Source organism: Phoxinus phoxinus (genome assembly GCF_949152265.1).
Source record: "Phoxinus phoxinus genome assembly, chromosome: 5".
Taxonomy (NCBI): domain Eukaryota; kingdom Metazoa; phylum Chordata; class Actinopteri; order Cypriniformes; family Leuciscidae; genus Phoxinus; species Phoxinus phoxinus.
Genome location: NC_136880.1, coordinates 15,622,795 through 15,644,513, shown reverse-complemented (window position 1 = coordinate 15,644,513; position 21,719 = coordinate 15,622,795). Strand labels below are relative to the sequence as shown.

The 21,719-nt window shown below is 41.7% G+C and overlaps 1 protein-coding gene across 1 annotated transcript in view; it reads right to left on the bottom strand.

The window, feature by feature from the left end:
* Window positions 1–16,428, bottom strand: part of tmtopsa (teleost multiple tissue opsin a) — a 61,729-nt gene extending 45,301 nt beyond the window's left edge. Inside the window, exons 1-2 of the mRNA XM_079613181.1 lie at window positions 15,741–16,428; window positions 5,456–5,784 (exon numbers count right to left, since the gene is read on the bottom strand). Of these exons, the coding sequence (XP_079469307.1) occupies window positions 5,456–5,784; window positions 15,741–16,221 (810 nt within the window). The 5' untranslated portion in view covers window positions 16,222–16,428. The remainder of the gene's footprint in view (window positions 1–5,455; window positions 5,785–15,740) is intronic.
* Between the last annotated feature and the right edge of the window lie 5,291 nt (window positions 16,429–21,719).

Sequence of the window (21,719 nt, the reverse complement as noted above, 5' to 3'; positions counted from 1 at the left end):
ACCTGCAGGACTTGATGGATCTGCTGCTAAGGTCTTGGTGCCAGACACAACAGGACACATTCAGGTGTCTTGTAGAGTCCATGCCAAATAAAACTTTTATCTTAAATTACTTTTTTTTAATACTCAGAATTTGGACATTCTATTTTTTACTGAGGCCTAGTTAAAAACCAGGGTGCAGATTGTGCCCGATTCATATTTTATTTCTGTGGTATTCAATCAGTTCACTTTCACTTCAGTCTTTAGCTGAGATCATTGGTCAGCTGAAATCTACTCAAATTGCTGTTGTGATATTGTTCCATCAAAAATCATTAAAGAGTTTACTGACGTTAGTTAATAAAAGTCTCACATCAGGAGTAGTTCCAACGAGTTTTAAATATGCTATTGTACAGCACCCCTTGAAAAGAACAAATTTGGATCCGAGTGTTTTATCAAATTATCATCCTATTTCAAAATTGCCATTTTTATCTAAAGTCTTAAAAAAAGGTTGCAATAAACCAAGTGCAGGCTTTTCTAGTTCAAAATGACATTTTTGAAAAAATTTAATCTGGGTTCAAAGCAAATCACAGCACAGAAACGGCCCTGGTTAAAGTTTAATTATTTTTTTATATAATTCTGGTGATTCTAGTCTTGCAGACCTCAGTGCAGCGTTCAATACTGAATGGTTTAAATATTTTCTCTTTAATAGGACCTTCTCAGTTAACACTGGTCAACTTTACTCCAAATCTGCTTCATTGATTTGGGGTGTTCCGCAAGGCTCTATTCTTGGTCCAATTCTGTTTTCACTTTATATGTTACCTTTAGGTTCTTATCAAAGGCATGAATGATCTTTTTACTGTTATGCTGACAACACTCATGTGTAACTTCCTGTACAAAAACAGGACAGGAGGTCAATTGAGTCATTGCTAAACTGTTTACAACTGTTTACAAGTTAAATTAAGGATGTCAATTATTATTTTTTTAATGAAAGCAAAACATTAATGAGATAATGTTTCATTATAATGTTTAATGATAATGTTATGAGATAATCTGGTTCGGGACCACGGTTTCAAAAAATCTTTCTGATATGGGAAATGTAGCTCCCCTCTGCAAATCAGTGGTTAAGAATCTTGGGGTGCAGTTTGTTGATCTGTCTATCATGGGTCTGAAGAACTCTCCTCGTGTGTTTGCATTTTGCAGAATGATGCATTTAAAATTGAATGACCAAACATTTAATTTCAAAAGTTCTGTGCTGTTGCAGATAAAATGTAATGTGAATAACATTGAATAAATATATTTTGTCAGGTTAGATACTGATAATTATTCACTTTAACCCCTTTATCTAAACGTCGGACTTCCATGCCCGCCACTTTTTATTTGAGTTTGCAGTGATTGTGATTGTAATTGTGATTGTGATCTGTGTCCTGTGTCCTGTGTCCTGTGTCCTGTACTCTGTCATTGTTTGCCTTGATATTAAAGGGATACTTCACCGCTGGAAAGATAAATGTGTATTTAAATTGGGTCATGCATGTAGTAGAAATGTGAAATTATTTTAGAAGTTGGTGCCTTCTAGACTGAGAAAAGCCTCTTGGATGTGGATGAAAGACAATAACTCCCAGAATGTACCTGCTTCGCTGCCACGTCTACCGGTTACAGAGGCCAGTATTGGAAGAATTGATACATATAGGTTACAAGTTGACTCGAAACTGAAAAGACGCCGTTTTATTGTAAATCTCAGTGACGAGTCTGCCCAGGCTCTACCTCCTGACCGCCGGGTGGGTCTCGCTACTCTGCTGCAGCGGCTGCTCCGGCTACCTCTGGTTCCTCGTCCGCGGCTGTTCCTCGCTGTTTTGCGGCTCGTGCGGGTGGTCACGAGCGGCGGATTTGCTCGCCGGATTTCGGAATGTCCGGGATTCGGCTTTTGGTTTCTGCGGTCACCATTCATTATGTTTATATGCACACCTTTCGTTTGATGTGCGTTGTAGCAATGCTAAGAAAAATTCCTGTGTTTTCGTCTCGGTCGGGATCCGCGTGAAGCAGAATGCATGACCTCAAAGCTGGCACGAACGTGTCAGTGTCAAATAATGTAGGCGTAGTGAATGGCGACTCTGGAAAGCAGGAGCCGAGTCCCGGACATTTTGGGCCATCTCGAGGTCTGGTCAGGTGCGTGGGTCCGATGCTCGTGGCTGCCTGTGCGGGCAGCAGTGCAGCGGGGAGCAGTTGCGGATGGTGGGGGAGCGGCCGAACATGTCCGTGAAAAAGATATATGGTCACCCCTACTACTCCGCTTTCTCCACAGAGCAAGACCCTGTTAGCTTAGCTTAGCTCCAAAAAGATGGCTGACACTATTTGTACATTCTGTGAGTGAGATCCCACCCTCTATGGGCGGGCTGAAAACATGCGGAACTAGCTCCTACTACTGGCTGTAGTTTTTAGCCTCTGGCCAGGAAATACTCAGATGATGCAAAATGACGATTTTTGCGTCATTGGATGATTTTTTTCTAGACAAAAAATACATAAATACATAAGTCTCAGGGGGACATAAGGGGGGGGAAGCATGGTCATTCAAAAATATTACCAGGTTTCTACTGATACAAAGCTTAATGCTAATCAGTGGAGTATCCCTTTAAGCCTCTGTCTGTCACATGAATTGTGATATTTGGATTGGCCCAAAAAAAATGCATTTGATTCTTTGAAAACTGATTTAAGCTTGTATTTCAGTTGCCTATAAGAATTGTAGTAACGCAATACGTAGCTTGGAGTTCTTTCATCAACTTAAACATACATCTGTTAAGATATGAGAAGCTATAAGAAATATAAAACTGAAGAGAAGCCACAATTGCCCCTCAAGAAGAAGGAAAGAGATAAAGAAAGCAAGAGAGAACCCACACAGTTTGTCTACTTGGGTTTCCAAGCACACACATCAACAGCAGCCAGCTGACCTCTCTAATCAAAGTACGTAATGTATTTTCACAAATCTCTCACACATCTAACACAGCGTTCTGAGTGCATTCAACAATTCCTGTGAACTTAACATGAACAGCTAGCACATTCAAGCAAATTAAGTTGCATACAAACTAGTCAACCAACTCCAAAAAACTAATGACAAGATTTTGGCAAATAGTCTCATTTTGTGACAATGAAATATGTCATTCAGAGCACTTATTCCCAAAGGTAACAGCAGTCCTGAGCTCAACTTCATGACTTCCACTTCCAACTTCTTCCATAATGAATTATTCTTCTGTGAAAAGCCAGAGAAAGGACTAGTCATCTAATTTAAAGCAGATTAATTGATTTTACTCTCACTGCATCATACAGTCAAAAGAAGATCGCTTTATTAAATCGGGAATTCAACACCATTAGCTAGTTTGATTTATTAGTGTGCTCTCTGCAACAAGGGAGGACACTGCAGTATTTGTGTAGAGAGTCCAGATGTATGTAAATTAGCTAAATAAATAGATAAAATACCCAAAGAGTGCTATTTTTGCCTGTAGCTGCAGCAATCTTGAGGATGCATGGGCTTTGTGAAGTCAGACTGTCTTCATCTGTGAAAGAACGACACTAGCGATTATGATGCAATGGTAAAGTGAATGCTAATACAGTAGCAACAGAAGCTTTCACTAAACTGGACAGGCCACTTAAAAGATTCTGCAAAGTGACAACTATTGAGTGCAGAAAAACAGCCAAAGAAAGACAGAGACTGAAAAAAAGATATAGTGATTTTTCCTTCGACTTTTCCAAGTGGATAAGTAAACTTGTGGGATGGCTTGAAAACAATTTTATATCCTAAGTAAATACACCAGAACATAAAAGAAAAAAACAATCTGTCACAGTCAGGCTGAACCAATGTTCTTAGACACACACTCAACTTATTTCACAAGTTCACATTCATAAGTTATCTCGCTCTAAATTCCACCGACCGTCTCATTGAAAATGAATTGTTTCCTAAGAGGCAACTTATTCCAAATATCTCCTCATACTTCCCTCCCATACAGTCTCCTTATCTTCAAGATGTCGAAATTGTACATCCTATCCTATCCAACCTTGCTAATTCCACCGCTCAGCTAATTTCTAACGAGCTGATGGTCCGAAACAGGTGTGTTAAATAAAGACATGCAAAATATCAAGAGTGGTGGGTCCCAAGGACCAGAGTTGAGAACTACTGGTTTATTGTAAAGTAAAACATTTTCATCTGGGATTTCCACTTGGGTGTCTATGATTTCATTAGGGACTGCAGATGTAAATTAGCCTAAGGCTAACTCTGGTGTAATGCATCAAATGTTTACATTTATGTTTTTAATTACACATGGTCCCTTCTAAATAAAATATCAATCAATCAATCAATCAATTGTGACATTCGTTATATGACCATCTAAATCAGAGTCCATTCCAAGACAAGCTTCCTGTAGAGTTCATCTTCAACCTTTTCCAACACACCTGTCTGGAAGCTTCTAATAGGTCCTGTCTCAATACCCACACTTGAGGTCTTGGCCACTTGAGAGCGCATGTAAGTATCAGGAAGTAAATGCGCAAGACTGTCTCAGGTCTGAAAAATGCCAAACCTCTGTTACCTTAATGCACTCTAAATCCACGCTTCATGTTTGCTGAAAAAGGTGACTGCATTAAGTTATAATAAGTTGTTCCACTACTTTTACCAGCAGTTAAAATCCATCTGTCACATTATTATCCTTCCCTCTGAGGGCCAGTGGTCGGTACGCACACAATTTGCATATAATTTCTCATCTCTCTTCAAAGCGCTTTGCATTCCAGTGAAATCATAAATAAATGCAACCAAATGAGATTATACATATGCGTAATATACACACACACAAACACACACTCACATATATATATATATGGCAGAAAGTAGTTTCAGTGGGTATCCACTATACATTTAGGTTGGGCAACAATTGTCCAAGTAAACTGAAACCATGAAAAAACGTTGTATGAAGACCAGAAAGATATTTAATCTTCCCATCTGCTGCATCTCTCAAAATGTTTTCATTTGGAATCTTTTACGAAACTGGTGACGAGACATGCAATGACTAAAGCCATTTGCACCATTTATTTTCAATCTATTTTGGAGACATTGTTGAATACTGATGAAGAACCAAAGCTATTCAACCACTGAGACATGTCATATGGACAACTTTTATGGTGCTTTTATAGTGTTATCGTAATGGTGTTGTGTTTTTCATAGCTTCATTGATGCAAAAGGAGATGTTGAAAAGGAAGATTTTGGGGTGAACTTTTCCTTTAGGGATCTTGGCTGGCATCCAGAACTGGAAAGTTATTGAGATCCCCTACCAGAATTGTGCCCTTGCACAAGGAACATAACCCCAGGTGGACTATAAGCAGCTGCTAAATGACAAACAACCTAACCTTAATCAAATACTGAAATGCTAAGGACAAATGCAAAGAGGTTTAGCATATAAACTGATTTCAGAAAACCAATGACAGTGGATAATGTTTCACTCACCTGTTTAATGGCATGTAGCAGCTTACCATAGCAGAAAAGAATGACCAGGAAGGGGATAATCAGGCAAAAAATAAAGAGGCAGATGATGTAAGAAATGTTATTGGCGGTCTTGGTTGTCCAGTCTACAGAGCAAGTTGTTCCAGGGCCTTCCGGGCCATAGCGACTCCAACCAAATAGAGGGGGCAGAGTCCATATTAAAGAGTAAACCCAGGACATCACCACCCCACAGGCAACCTTCTTGTAGTTGGTGGCATCAGCTTCCGTGGAGCCCATCATTGTGCAGTAGCGTTCATATGATAGCACGGCCAGGGAGATAAGCGACACAATGCCTGCAGAAAAAAAATATAAAGATATTTCAATAATGTTATAATTTGATTTAGATTTAAATAGTCGAATGTGACATTCCATTACCAACAGACTGCTGCACATTAAGTTCAATTTGGAGTATTTTTCAGCAGGCATATAAGACATTCAGAAGAGCAGAACTCATGTCTTACTATTAATTCAAGACCGGCACTGACTGATAAAAAGCAGATCAAAAAGTATTTTGGTAGAGTTCAGTTGAGTTGCCTGATAAGTAAGGCTTTGGTTCTTTATAATTTGTTGCACAATTGTAGGTGAAAGCAATCCACAAGCCCATTCTTAAAGCTGAAGTGTGTAATTTTTGTGCCACTTTATGAATTACAAAACTTTATGACATTAAAAAAAAAAATCCCAAGCCCTCTTTGTCACAGTGTCTGGTTTGTGTATCCCCGGGTATCCACTAGAGGTCCTCGTCCCCCACGGTGTCTGTCACATTATGAACTGCATTCCCCACAATCCTTGTCTGCACTAATCACTGTTCACTGCACTCAGCTGTTCCCCGTCATCATTGTTCCCAGCTGTTCCCTGTTTCATTGTTAGTTCTGTGTGTATATATACCCTGTCTGTTTCAGTGTTTGTCACGGAGTCCTTGTTTAATGTCCCCACACTTCCGTTCCTGTTTCGGCCTGTTTCTTGTGTCTGTTGGATTGCTTTACTGGATTTTGACCCTTGCCTGGACTGTTTTGTGAGTACGGATTACCCTATTAATAAACTGCTATTGGATCTTACCTTTTTCCTGTGTGTGTGTTCGTGACAGAAGGACTCCGTCACACCTAGATCCAGCAGTATGTGTTCTAACCTCTCTTCCCCAGCCATAGAGCGGGAGAGGAGAGCTTTTTTTGAGGGAACCCGTCTAGTTATTTTTCGTGGGACCCGGGGAGGTCGCAGAGTTGGAGGGGGTCGAGAACAAGTTCAACACCACCCTCCACCTTGGCCCCCCTTCGTCCCTGGACTGGTGAGGGACGGATCAGAGCCACCATCTCGCCATCGCGGGCGGAGAAGGGGAAAACATATGTCCGCCCATCCGGAGACTGATCACACCCCGGAGGCCGTCCCCTCCGAGCAGCCCGCTGTCGTCCCGGAGGCCGTCCCCTCCGAGCAGCCCGCTGTCGTCCCGGAGGCCGTCCCCTCCGAGCAGCCCGCTGTCGTCCCGGAGGCCGTCCCCTCCGAGCAGCCCGCTGTCGTCCCGGAGGCCGTCCCCTCCGAGCAGCCCGCTGTCGTCCCGGAGGCCGTCCCCTCCGAGCAGCCCGCTGTCGTCCCGGAGGCCGTCCCCTCCGAGCAGCCCGCTGTCGTCCCGGAGGCCGTCCCCTCCGAGCAGCCCGCTGTCGTCCCGGAGGCCGTCCCCTCCGAGCAGCCCGCTGTCGTCCCGGAGGCCGTCCCCTCCGAGCAGCCCGCTGTCGTCCCGGAGGCCGTCCCCTCCGAGCAGCCCGCTGTCGTCCCGGAGGCCGTCCCCTCCGAGCAGCCCGCTGTCGTCCCGGAGGCCGTCCCCGAACAGCCCGCTGTCGTCCCGGAGGTCGCCCCGGGGCTGTACACCATTAGTCCTGCCACGGCAAGGAGGGCTGTCTTCCTTTTTTATGTGGTGGTTGTACTGCACAGAGGAAGCACATGAGTTCCGCCCAGCCAGAAACTTCTCACATCACGCCTGCCGAGCCTGAGCTTCGCGTCACGCCTGCCGTGCCGGAACAGCCCGCTGTCGTCCTGGAGGCCGTCCCCGAACAGCCCACCATCAGTCCTGCCACGGCCAAGAGAGCGGTCTTCCTTTGTTATGCGGTGGCGGTACTGCATGCGTGGAGGAGGCACAGGCTGTCTGCCGTTCCAGAGACTGTCCACTTCACGTCTGCTGTTCCGGAGCCAGTGTCTGCTGTTCCAGAGCCGGAGCCAGTGTCTGCTGTTCCAGAGCCGGAGCCAGTGTCTGCTGTTCCAGAGCCGGAGCCAGTGTCTGCTGTTCCAGAGCCGGAGCCAGTGTCTGCTGTTCCAGAGCCGGAGCCAGTGTCTGCTGTTCCAGAGCCGGAGCCAGTGTCTGCTGTTCCAGAGCCGGAGCCAGTGTCTGCTGTTCCAGAGCCGGAGCCAGTGTCTGCTGTTCCAGAGCCGGAGCCAGTGTCTGCTGTTCCAGAGCCGGAGCCAGTGTCTGCTGTTCCAGAGCCGGAGCCAGTGTCTGCTGTTCCAGAGCCGGAGCCAGTGTCTGCTGTTCCAGAGCCGGAGCCAGTGTCTGCTGTTCCAGAGCCGGAGCCAGTGTCTGCTGTTCCAGAGCCGGAGCCAGTGTCTGCTGTTCCAGAGCCGGAGCCAGTGTCTGCTGTTCCAGAGCCGGAGCCAGTGTCTGCTGTTCCAGAGCCGGAGCCAGTGTCTGCTGTTCCAGAGCCGGAGCCCGTGTCTGCTGTTCCTGAGCCGGTGCCCGTGTCTGCTGTTCCTGAGCCGGTGCCCGTGTCTGCTGTTCCTGAGCCGGTGCCCGTGTCTGCTGTTCCTGAGCCGGTGCCCGTGTCTGCTGTTCCTGAGCCGGTGCCCGTGTCTGCTGTTCCTGAGCCGGTGCCCGTGTCTGCTGTTCCTGAGCCGGTGCCCGTGTCTGCTGTTCCTGAGCCGGTGCCCGTGTCTGCTGTTCCTGAGCCGGTGCCCGTGTCTGTTGCAGTTCCTGGGCCGGTGGTGTCTGTGACTGTTCCTGAACCGGTGGTGTCTGTTGCAGTTCCTGAGCCGGTGGTGTCTGTTGCAGTTCTTGAGCCGGTGGTGTCTGTGACTGTTCCTGAGCCAGGGTCTGTCCCTGTCCCTCCTTGGTCTTCACCGCCATGGCCGCCCGAGTGGTCGTCTTCACCCTGGTCGTCTCCGCCATGGCCGCCCGAGTGGTCGTCTTCACCCTGGTCGTCTCCGCCATGGCCGCCCGAGTGGTCGTCTTCACCCTGGTCGTCTCCGCCATGGCCGCCCGAGTGGTCGTCTTCACCCTGGTCGTCTCCGCCGTGGCCGCCCGAGTGGTCGTCTTCACCCTGGTCGTCTCCGCCGTGGCCGCCCGAGGGGTCTTCTCCGCTGTGGCCGCCCGAGGGGTCGTGTCCGCCCTGGCCACCCGATGGACTGTCTGCTTCGCCCTGGCCGCCCGATGGACTGTCTGTTTTGCCCTGGCCGCCGCTTAAGCCGTTCCCCCTTGTTCCTGTTCCCCTCCACGGACCTGGCCCTCCATCCCACCCCCTGATCCTCCACCTTTCCACCTTCCGCCTGTACTCTTGTTTTATTTGTTATGTCTTGGAGCGTCTGGTAGCCGCTCCGTAGGAGGAGGGTTATGTCACAGTGTCTGGTTTGTGTATCCCCGGGTATCCACTAGAGGTCCTCGTCCCCCACGGTGTCTGTCACATTATGAACTGCATTCCCCACAATCCTTGTCTGCACTAATCACTGTTCACTGCACTCAGCTGTTCCCCGTCATCATTGTTCCCAGCTGTTCCCTGTTTCATTGTTAGTTCTGTGTGTATATATACCCTGTCTGTTTCAGTGTTTGTCACGGAGTCCTTGTTTAATGTCCCCACACTTCCGTTCCTGTTTCTGCCTGTTTCTTGTGTCTGTTGGATTGCTTTACTGGATTTTGACCCTTGCCTGGACTGTTTTGTGAGTACGGATTACCCTATTAATAAACTGCTATTGGATCTTACCTTTTCCCTTGTGTGTGTTGTGACACTCTTTGTGTTTTCTGTCTTCCACTGGTGTTTGAGAGCACCACAGAGCCCAAGCATTTACTTGTCAAGGGAATCAATTCAAGTCTCTGAGATTCAACTTTACCTCTTACTGGTGTTCGATTATCAGAGAAGTGGACTGAAGTAGTGTTGTAATTTTAACCATGACGGCTGTAACTGGCCTGACAAAAGTCTTGGCATTAACTGCAACACTTTTGACCATTTCTCCTAACCAGATTAATGAATATGAAAGTGCACGTAACTAATGCGTTTTGTTCTGAAATCAGATTATTATTATTTAAAGCTTCAAGCTATTGTTCATGAGATATTTGAGATTCTGCTTATTTGTTGAGCTCTATGTATGTTGAGCAGTGTTTATGTGTATAAAAGTCTACATTAACCCTGTTTATAATATAAAGCAATCATGTCTCTTCAGAAGACCTTTTAAGCTTGACAATGTTGTTTGAGTGGACTTTCAATGGATGTGTTAGCCAGGTGCAGGCAGATAGACAGACGGTGATCAGGAACAAAGTTCAAATGCTGCGTTTAATAACAGTCCAACAGGTAATACATACACTAATGCAAACAAGAAGGTGAGGAACTTTATACACATGGTAATTACCTAAATGACGAACAGCTGTGATGATGATTAGTGTCAATGGGAACTGATGAGTGGCGGGAAACTCAAACCAAGGAATACATGTGACTAATGCAAACAAACTAAAAGTCCATGAAAACGAAACTAAGAACAAACACATGTGAATAAGTGTAACAGGGTAGGATAAAATGAAGAGAGATTAAAAAATTTATTAGAAATATAATTTGTTTGTGGTCTGAGAGGAATGAAAGTCTTATGGGTTTGGAAAGACATGAGGTTGATTAAATGATAACAGAAATGTAATTCTTTATTAAAATTTAAAAATGTTAATTGGGTGAACCTGATTACGTTGGTCAGGTAAAGGTAGTTAGAGTTGGTTTAATCTGAAGTTAGTGAAGACCTACTGTAGATATTGAGCTCACCTCACCGTGTGATGGTGTGATAGGGAGGGCATAAACTCATAAACTCAAGGTCATGACCGCAGCGGAGCTCACCCGAAATCGAATCCTTCTACAGCCCGATTGCTGATCCATTAACTGAAAACCACTAGACCATGCCATAAGAACCAAACAGTCCATCTCTGAGAATCTATAGGGAAAACAGCTTGGTCTGTATATCTCAAGATGCATTGGTCTGACTAATATGGTTATGTGACACCTTAAAATAGCACTTCCTTAGCACTTTCTAGAACTTTCTAGACTTTTCTAGGACTGTTGAGAACTTTCTAAAATGTTCTAGAACTGTTTTCCTAGAACAATCTAAATATTTGTACACATTTACCATTTGTACACTGTACATATATATATTGTAGAGAGGGACATAAAGAGAGGGAGCTTTATGAGCAAACAACTCAACTTGATACTATTTGATATTTGTTTCAGAAGCAATATATAATGTCCCACAAGACAAGTGATACCACCTTACAGAAAAACAAAGCTATCTGGACAAATAATATAGTGAGATTTCAGCAATCACAAAGTGGAAGTGTGCCTTTAGAAGAATCGTCACTAAAAGAAAAGTGCAGAATGCTACTCCAAATGCAAATTATTGGAAGTTGACAGTTTCTTGGAGCAGAAATCAAAGGAAGAAAGGAGCGAAGAGTGGAAATGATCATAGAAGTCACATATTAATTATGGAAGAATCAATTGAACTGGAAAATTGTATTTATTCTTCCATAATTTACATAAACTCAACTTCACATTTATGTCACAAATTGAGAAATGAAATTCTAGTTTTAAATGTTTAGTGGTTTAATTAGAAAATACTGTTCATTAATGTTGTCAAATAACCCTTAAAGGGGTGATGAACTGAGAAATCAAATGTCATATAAGACATTTTAATATAAGACATATAAGACAACTTTTGACATATAAGAGGTCATCATACTATAAGAATATCCTGTAAGTTTCAGAACTGAAAACTTCCTTGTTAGTCCAATAAAAGCTTTTATTGACACCCAGACTCAGCGAACGATGTTGCATTACATGCAACTCATTATAATATGCAAAACTGTTATCCAATCATAGCAGTGGGCATTTACTTTCAAGTCTTCAATGCGGCACGCCCATAAAAACAGCGTTTCAGGAGCTAGGCTCAAAATCAGGGTAGAAAATAGCCGATTACTTATTCATTTTGATGTTTTTGAATGTAAAAACCAAGCGAACATCATTAGTTGACCTCAGACAACAATATAACCAAATTAAAAAGCCAGTTCATGACCCCTTTAATTCCAATCATAACAGATTCAGACCCATTTAAAACAAACAAACAAAACAATCTTGTTATTGTTATATTATTCATCATGATCAGTAACCACAGTGCTAATAGAAAAAAGAAAAAAAAAACATGTAATACAAATGCATTTATTTTCTCCACAGTTACCTTGAAGAGTTAAGATTTGTGATGTGTTCCTCTGGGACGAGTGCTTGAGAACACAGCCCGTATGAAATTACATTTTGATTACTTTCTTCAAAATCAAGTGTAGCGTTAGTTCTGGCGGGTCACATCAGTCAAGCTTGGATCAGCTGACCCTACCCATCACAGCATCCCTATATAACGTCCATTCAGTATTATCAGCTGCTTTATCGCGTTGCTCAGAAGCCAATAGACCCTTCGCAGGGAGCTTGATTGACAGGTGATCTGACCATTCATACAACGCCATCCGCCATTTTGTCCGACAAAGCCGTCAGGAGAGTTAGTAGATTAACATGGGAGGATTTGAACTTGAGAAACGGAGTGTACTGACGCCTTTCCGCGGTTAAAACAACATTCCTTCTGATGTTCATTCATGTTTATTTGATGCTATAAATGAACTAGAAGGAAGAGATGATCGGTTCACGAGCAGCTTTAACTGATGCTCTACAGCGATCTGTCAGACACATTAAAGAGCCACAAAACGGTATTTATTGCTTAAATTTCTTTTAAAAAATGAGAGAGCGGCGTAGCTTGTCGGACATAGCGACAGTAACTAAGGTGGGCGGGTCTTTGCGAATGGTCAATTACCCTCCTCCATCCCCAGCTCCTCCTCTCGTCCAGTCAGGACTCGGCCTTCTGATATTACTCTTCGAATCAGTCTGTCATTTATCTTTATTTATGTTGATATTACATTAAGAACATTAATGATATCTGCAATACATTTATGTTCTGTTCTGTTTACCCTAAGGGGGTTATATTGCCCAGAACAAAATCACACCGACAATATGCTACTTGTCAAACATCTTTGACAATAGTGTTCCTGACAGAATTGAATCCAAATAAAACCAACAGTCAAACATTTTATGAGACACGAGGCCTCTTTTTTAGCTTGTTTTAATGATAAATTGTCCACATAACATCTCAGAGGAGATGAATCTGATGAAGTAAGCATCTGAAAAATTGCATAAGAGCTCAAGCAATAGAGAAGTGGATTCAAAATCTAATATTCTGGCTATGTTAAGCTGCCAAGAAGTGATTTTCCCACAAACAAAGCAATCAAATGTGATTTGTCTTGCTCTGTTGCATTCGCTGGCAGAAAAACATTCTCTGCTCAAAAGAGACTTATTGGAAAATATAACAATGGTGATTCTTCTTTAGACTTTTTCATTTTTTACCTAAATCTGCCGTGGCGTATCTTGATCCTCAAGCAGAAGATTTTTTTTTAAATATATTTTCAGGTCACATAGTTTGACTTGTGATGCAGAATCACACCGTGTTCTTCCAGAGGAGAACTGGCACACTGACTGAACCTGATGTGAAAATAGCTGGATGGCAATTTTGAATTTGTTTCATAACTTATTAACTCTGCAACATCAACACTGCTATTGAACTGAATTTAATCAACACTGAACTGACTTGTGCTGAATAATGACACTTATCAAACTTCTGTAGAGCTGATTATAAATTGAATTACTGTACGCTTGTTTCATAATTTGATGCACTATTATTAAACTAAACTGAATTAACACTGACTGACTTGAGCTGAATAATCATGCTATTATCTGCTTAATAGTTGAACAGTTTGCTTCCTAACTTTACATTCATACTGTTATTAAACTAGACTGAATCAACACTGAATTAAATTGAGCTGAATAATGACATAGTGCTTACATATAGATGTACAGTATTCATTTCATAACTTAAGAACATTATTTCTGTGAAGAAGCTGATAAACGATCTGTATTGCATAAAGCACTATATAAATAAATGTGATTTGAGTTGACTAGACATCAGATACTGTAAAACAAGGTAAAGTGTGAGGTTCTAACATGGTTAAAAAAAAATTGCAAATATGATTTATACATCCCCGAGGATGCGAAAGCAATGTCCCTCCAACATGTTAATGCTTTACTTACTGAAGTTTATCTGGTGTTTAGCAATAATATATATCATAAGCTATTTCCTATATTTCCTCCCTGCACAATTGCAGTGACTGCATGCTGACACTAGTATTATTGCTGCGGTCTCACTGAGTTCTGTTTTCCTGGCTGAACGACAGATGACAATATCTGTATTAATATCAACATCAATGTTATTATCTTTACAGCCATCTGAGTCCTTGATTAGAAGAGACAATCATTTCCAAGACATTCTGCAAAAGGAAATGTTAACAAAGAAATGTATTTCTCTATCACAACCCCACTATGACCACCATAAAATATAATTTTGCATTCCAAAGCTCACATATGTGCTGATAGTGAATAACCCCAAAGATGCTGTGGTGCTCATGCTGTCCTTTCCCTGGTCTCTGCTCTTGGACTCTAGCCTTTCTCTTTACCCGCTGAGCTCTGTCTATCAATGCCATCTCTCTTTCTCTCTTCTGAGAGTCTTTATTCCATGGATCCTTCTCTCACGTTATCACATTTCCCTTCTCCTAGTTTTCAGACAATATAACTAATGTAAGTTGGCATGCTAGTCAAATGACAACAGTTAAACATGGTGAAAGTCATCCACATCAAACACTTCATGCCTCATTTAAGTTAATTTGTGATAAAGGTGGACACAACAATTCTTGAAAAATGTTTAATCGTCATTTATCAGTCTGAGATACTGCATTTGCTCACAAATACAGTTTACTGCCTTCAGAAAGAGCCAATGTCATCACCTTTAGATGCATTTGCAGCTATAAACTACACCTCTGGCTGTGTGTGTGTGTGTGTGTGTGTGTGTGTGTGTGTGTGTGTGTGTGTGTGTGTGTGTGTGTGTGTGTGTGTGTGTGTGTGTGTGTGTGTGTGTGTGTGTGTGTGTGTGTGTGTGTGTGTGTGTGTGTGTGTGTGTGTGTGTGTGTGTGTGTGTGTGTGTGTGTGTGTGTCCTTGTGGAGACATTTTTTGGTCCCCATAAATCATACTAAGTGATTTTTTTATTTTTTTGAAAATGTAAATACGTAGAAAGTTTTCTGTGATTGGTTTAGGGGTCGGGTTAGTGTAAAGGGATAGAATATACAGTTTGTACAGTATTAAAAAATCATAATGTTCTATTGAATGCCCCCATAAAACAACTTGGAAAATGTAATGTTTATAGGAGCTGGCATACTCTTTAATCATTTGTTTAAAAAAACTGCAACACAGTTTTGATTTAAATATTCAAATATATCCACAAATTAAGAGTCAATGTAATACAGCCAACGTGCAGAAAATCATTTGGTTGTCACATGATGAAATCAAAAGTAAAAAAAATGCATATGACATTTGTATGAAAGGCAAGTTTTAACAAGCTTATGGTAACTGGTAACTGTCTGATAAGATTATAGCCTTGAAAATAGTTATTTAGTTGTGCACATTCACGCGCATTCCAAGTATTTTAATTATTTTTCATTTATGCTTACACAATTAGCATTTTAAAGTCATTACCGGTAAATCAAGATATTTGTAGAAAATGGTAGACTAAAACCTACATGTTTTAGAATAGTAAAACATTTATGTACGTAACATACAAAAATAAAATGTCTAAGAACTTAGATGTCCGCAACACGAAGATGCCATATAAGTTTTGTTATCCCTATTCATCAAACTAAACGTTCAAACGGAGACAAAGCTGGACACTGTGGGTATTTATGATTAACATGTTTTTATCATTTTAATGATTTATGCCAGATAAAAATAACAAATCCCGATAAATCAAACTTCCATGCATGCATGCAAAACCATAACAGAATGATACAATGGACTACGTGTAGATAGATTCCACAAAAGCACTCACCTAACAACGAGTTGGCAAAGCCGTACCACACACATCCACTCTCGCCGATGAGCCATCGCCCTTGAGTGCTCGCCGCGAAGCTGAACGGCGTGCCCAACACGCACACCAGGAGATCACTCAAGCAAATATTCACCAGCAGAAAGTTTATGGGGGACCGCAGCACCTTGTAGCGGCAGAAGAGCACGAGAACCAGGAGGTTGTTGAGGAATCCGAAAGTGCCGATGAAGCCCAAGCTCATCGCCACGAGCAGGTGGCCGGTGGGACTGAGAGTGCTGTAGGGGGAGGACGCCTCCAAATGTCCCTCCACTGCACTGAGGCACAGCGCGCCGCTCGCCCGCCTGCAGCTGATCACACTCAAGTTGGACACAATCATCGCAATCCGTTCTGGGTGCACATTGAACAAAAAGTCACTGCCTTGTTTTCTGGGGAAAAGCGCAACATTTATAGTGCTCTTGCGTTTTGACAACAGAATACAATCCATAGAGAGAGGATATTATTTGGAGAAGAGTTTAAGTGTTAGAAGAGCTTTTTTGTTTTTTTTGCAATTGCTAAACTTTGTTGCTCGGTTCATCCGTTCAGAAGTGGGAATAAAGTTTGGCGTCCCTTTGCTCCACCGTGTGGTGATGATTACACTCCTCATATGCGGTTGGAACTGTACTGTGTAGATGTTAGTACCTCCTTCTCAGCTGACGTCTGAGTCTGTCTGCTCTACTGAGGTTTACTGGATGCCACATCCAGGTCACAAGGACAAAAAACATCTGCAGCTCAGCTGTTCTGTGTCTGCTCTGTCACACGACGTATGGGAGAAACGTGTATCTCGTGAGGAATGCTCAGAGTAAGACTGGGGAAAGTTTGAAATCCATTTGAATTTCCAAAACCATTGTTCACACGCTTGACCGCTGTCCATGGTGCTAAATGTTTATTCTATGCAATGTGAGAATTATTGGCGACGCGATCATAGCGTATATTTGTATTAAAGAAGAAAACAAAAGTGATGCATTTGTAATGTGTACATTTAATAAACTGATAATGACAGTAGGCTACTTGTGTTCCGATTATCCGATACCGATCCTATAACGGATGAACTGTTGCCATAGTCAGTCAAACGCGATTTTTGTTCGCCAGCGTATTTTTAGAGGAAACCCAGACAGCAATTTAACGTTTAAAAGACGTCTAATAGCCGTCCAGACACAGGTCAGACGTCTAGGCTAAAACAATAGAAAATTCGGGCTTTCAGTGAAAATGAAATAGACACCTAAACCATATAGCCCATCAATTAGATACCAAAGAAATCAAATGAGTGAAGAAATGAAACCAAACACCTATCACGGTTTACTTTGCTTCCAATATCATATATCTCTCAAGTTATTTTGGCAAAAACGACATGTAACACAATTTAAGGTTATTTTGGCTAAATGGGTTACTCACAAATTAACCGGATTGTAGCTACAACACGATCTCATGAAAGTGCGTATCTATACCACGAATGTTATTTCTCGTGTATGCTACGCACTGAAAACCCTTGGGTAGGATAGGGGTGGGGAGTGCGTGCGTATTAAACGCCATAAAGTGCGTATCATATGCACGCAAAAACTATTTTTGTCGTATAAATGGCACGAGAAATAACATTCGTGGTATAAATACGCACTTTCATGAGACGTTGAAATGACGGCTATATTGCTTGCTGGGAAACTAGATTTTGCAGTTAATGAAATGTTGATGTAAGCCCTGTTGAAACTTATATACCTCCAAAATTATCGACCTTTGGTCGATCAGACCTTAACCACACATAATCCCTAATATGATGCCCTGATTCAGAGGTTTGGGACTTTCCATCTCAATACCTTTGTCCAACACTTTTTTTATTTTTTTATTTTTGCTTGTGATTCTGTTTGTTCTTCAATTTGGATCTCAGGGAAATGTATGAATGGCTGTAAATCCGCCCTGACTAAAACAGATGCTTGTCCACAACACAGACTCCTAAGGGGGAAAGAACAACCAACCCTCTGTATTGATCTTGGGAGAAGAGACAGTTTAAATACATCCTAGGCTGCTGACGGCTTTGTTTGTTTTCAGACGGATGCTGGAGAAAGCAAAGAAAGCTTGTAAAAAAAAAGCTTGTCATTTCTGATTTTAAATGTTGAGTGTTTTACAAAGGAACATTCATCAGTAAGTAAACGTGGGCTGTAAATGTGACCTGTGGTGGTGACATCAAGTATCATGGAGCAGAGAGAATGAGGCATTGAGTGAAACATAATATACGTTTTATTTTTCATTAATTTAATTAATGATCCTCAACACTTACTGGGCTAGTAAAAGTTCTCTCAAAGAACGGGATTCTGAATGTAAATCACACTGATCACCGCATAAACCTTTCAGTAAGGTCTAGAAGGACCTTGTTCTTCTTTGGCAGTGAATATAGTTTGTCTTTTTTTTTGTGAGATCCAATTAGTTCTTCTGCACTGTCTGCCGCCCAAGGCAAAGAGCAAAACACCAACACCTGCTGTTATAGTCCCTTAGAGAATAATCATGTCTCAATACACACCTCATAAAATAAGTTAGTGCTAGTTAAAGAGATTTCCAGTCGATACGCTGGGCAATTGAAAATGTTGTAGTACTATTAAAGATTTTTTGCAGCCTTGCAAAAAAGAAAAAAAAAAAAGCCTTGCACATCATGAGGTAAAGTGGTTTATTGTACAGCTTGTTAAAACCTTTTCATACTGTAATTTGCTTCTGGTTCAATTGGATGGAAAATAAAAGAAGCACATGACAGAAAACAACAGCGCAATGTTCTATTCTATAGCTAAATTGGACCAGTGTTCTGTTTTACTCAGGGTGAAGTTCAATTTCTACTCTAAAAGTGTGAATATGGTCACTGAATGAATAATGCTGTGGCCAAAAATGAACAAGGACGTTTTTACGGATTGTGTCTCAGGCAATTGCAGGAGCTGCGTCTGAGAGCATTAATCTAGTGTATAACTTGCAGAGCATGCAGAATGCAAATTGCTAAATACATTACATACAAGTAAAGTGTGGCAAATATACTTTTTCAGACCAGTAAAATAAATGAAATCTTTTTTACAAAGTGATAAATCAAAGCCGGATTGTGTGATAGTGGAGGAATTAAGTCCCTGAAGGGGGGGGGGGGGGGGGGGATGGAGTGACGCAAGTTTGAAATGACATAATTTTCAATATTGTAATTAATATTATAAATAAAATGTGTTTGTTATTATAAGGCTCACAGCCTGCATGAGTCAATGAATGAATCCATCTATTGAACATACAGAATAAATGCACTGATCTTAAAATATATCTAGAATTTCACAGGCTTTTGCATACAGCGCTGCTGCTCAACATTTTGAGTTGATCTGAGATCAAATCTGTGTGCTTTTCCGCTCATAAGAAGCAGCATGAGGGTCCTCGCTGATCATCCTTAGAGGAAATATTGCTTTCAATCTTTCAATCTTCAATCAGTTTAGTCTCTACTTAAGGCAATTTGTTTACCTTGGAGTAAGCAATATATTTCTCCACTTACAAGAGCCATGATGTCTGGAGAATGAGACGGATACAGAGTGAATCACATTGATGGGCTTCATGGAAAGTGGAAAGTCATACAAAGAGCTTGCTGGGGGGAGCAATGTGCCAAGCAATAAACTTAGAAGATATTTTACTTGATGTTAGCAAATGAACAATACAAGAGTTACACATTCAGTATAAGCAAAAGGCCTAACAGTTTAAGCTCTCTGTTGCAAGAAGGCTAGCATGAAGTTCATTCATCAATTTGAGATCTTAAACTGCTTAATAATGCCATTCTGAGAACAAACAGGATTTCTGGTATAGGCTAAGGCATTCGGAAAAATATTTTCTTTGCTATATTGACTTTTTTTGCAACTACATGTCAACAAACTCTCAATAGAGTATTAGTAGACTGTGCTTAATATCTGCTAACACTTTATTTTGATGCTCCCAAAAGACATTCTACTGACTATAAGTAACTTTTCAAGTACTGTACATGTCAACTACCAAACTCTAACACCTAACTCTAGCCTAACAGTTTACTACAGACGATGTATACTTGGTTATACTTTGTTTTAATAAATAGTACATTAATAGCATTGTTAGTGTAAAAAAAAAAAAAATTTTTTGGTTTCCTTTTTTTATGTAACTTAAATGTTTATTAAACCAGGAATATTTGACAACATTAAGGGTAACTGGGCTTTTACATTTGATTTTTTATATATATGTTTTTAATTCAGAACACCTGTGCACACCACTGATCTACTGAGGTTTTCTATTACAATGCTCTCTTACAGTCAAGATGCAGCCTCAGCGTTTATAGACAGAGACGGTGAAAGATTCATTCACCATTTAAATACCATTTAAATACTTCAATGGGATATCACATATGGGAGCGGGATGGTCCCATCACACACTCCGCCACAGCATTTGTTGCCCATTTTTGCGAGGTATTTGCCGGTCCGACAGGTGACACCCAGGCCAGGGAACAGCCTCGTCATCTACAACAAGGAATAAAATCCTTAATAATATGCCTTAATAATATGACGTTTCGCATTCTCGCAGCAGCCAGTGGCTAGAATTAGCCCACACTGTTGACAGCATACTGCCAGGGTCTTTATAATGCTCTCCGACTCCATCTTGTAAGGGTATGATGACTCCATGGGGCTGGAAAATTTAACAATCCATCCGATTGGCGCACCAAATGCAGTCTTGTTTACCTGGTCCCACCTCTGAGCCACCTGTGTTATCTCTCACTCTTTGGAGGGTTTGGAAGAACCTTTGCAACTTAAATGCAATGTATTTTCCAAGTTAAAGTAGGTTTGTGAAACGCCTACAATTTGAACCGCATTAGAAAGGGCGATAACCATGTTCATCACTCCCCCCCCGGCCACTATGAATACTGGGTTATGCCATATGGGCTGACCAACTCACCATCTGAGTTCCTATAGTCTTCCACGACTACATCCAGTGCTTCGTGATCAAACAACTCACAAACTGACCTTGGTTCCTGGCTACAACACACTCAAAACAGCCTTCACACAGCCTGTCCTCCAACATACAGACCCCATGCCTCTCGTCGTGGGAGCAGTGCTCTGCAGCGCCGTGGCAATCCTCTTAAACTCTTCTCTTGTGCCTTCTACTCCCGTAAGATCTCCCCTGCGGAGGTCAACTATGATATTGCTAACCAGGAGATGGTATCCATCAAGCTAGCGCTGGGGAAGTGGCGCCAATGGTTTGAGGTTTCTCATTTCTCTTTTCAAGTAATAACCGCACATGGCCACTAACGATGGCCTACCCCTAACCCCGCCCCTAAACCTACCTGTCACTGGGGTTAAGACCAATCTGGGATGACTATATGGACTATACGGGACTAAAAGACACACGTGTGGTCCAGATAAACCGTATAATTGCTTATTTTTTTCAATTACGCATGAAATTTATTTATACTTAATCTTAAAGGACTAGTTCACTTCAGAATAAAAAAATTCTGATAATTTACTCACCCCCACGTAATCCAAGATATTCATGTATTTCTTTCTTCTGTCGAAAAGAAATAAAGGTTTTTGAGCAAAACATTCCAGGATTTTTCTCCATATAGTGGACTTCAACAGTAACCAACGGGTTGAAGGTCCAAATTGCAGTTTCAGTGCAGCTTCAAATGGTTCCACACGATCTCAGCCGAGGAATAAGGGTCTTATCTAGCGAAATGATTGGTCTTTTTAAAAAAAAAAAAAAAAAAATATATATATATATATATATATATATATATATATATATATATACTTTTTAACCACAAATGGTCATCTTCCACTAGCTCTGCGATGCGCCAAAAAGGAAAGGTCATGTAGGGCAGGATGAAAAACGTATTTTCTCCTCCAACTTGAAAATCGTCCAACATCATTGTTTTACCTTTTATTATTTGAGCATTTGACTTAGTCTTTGCACGTTCACTTTGTAAAC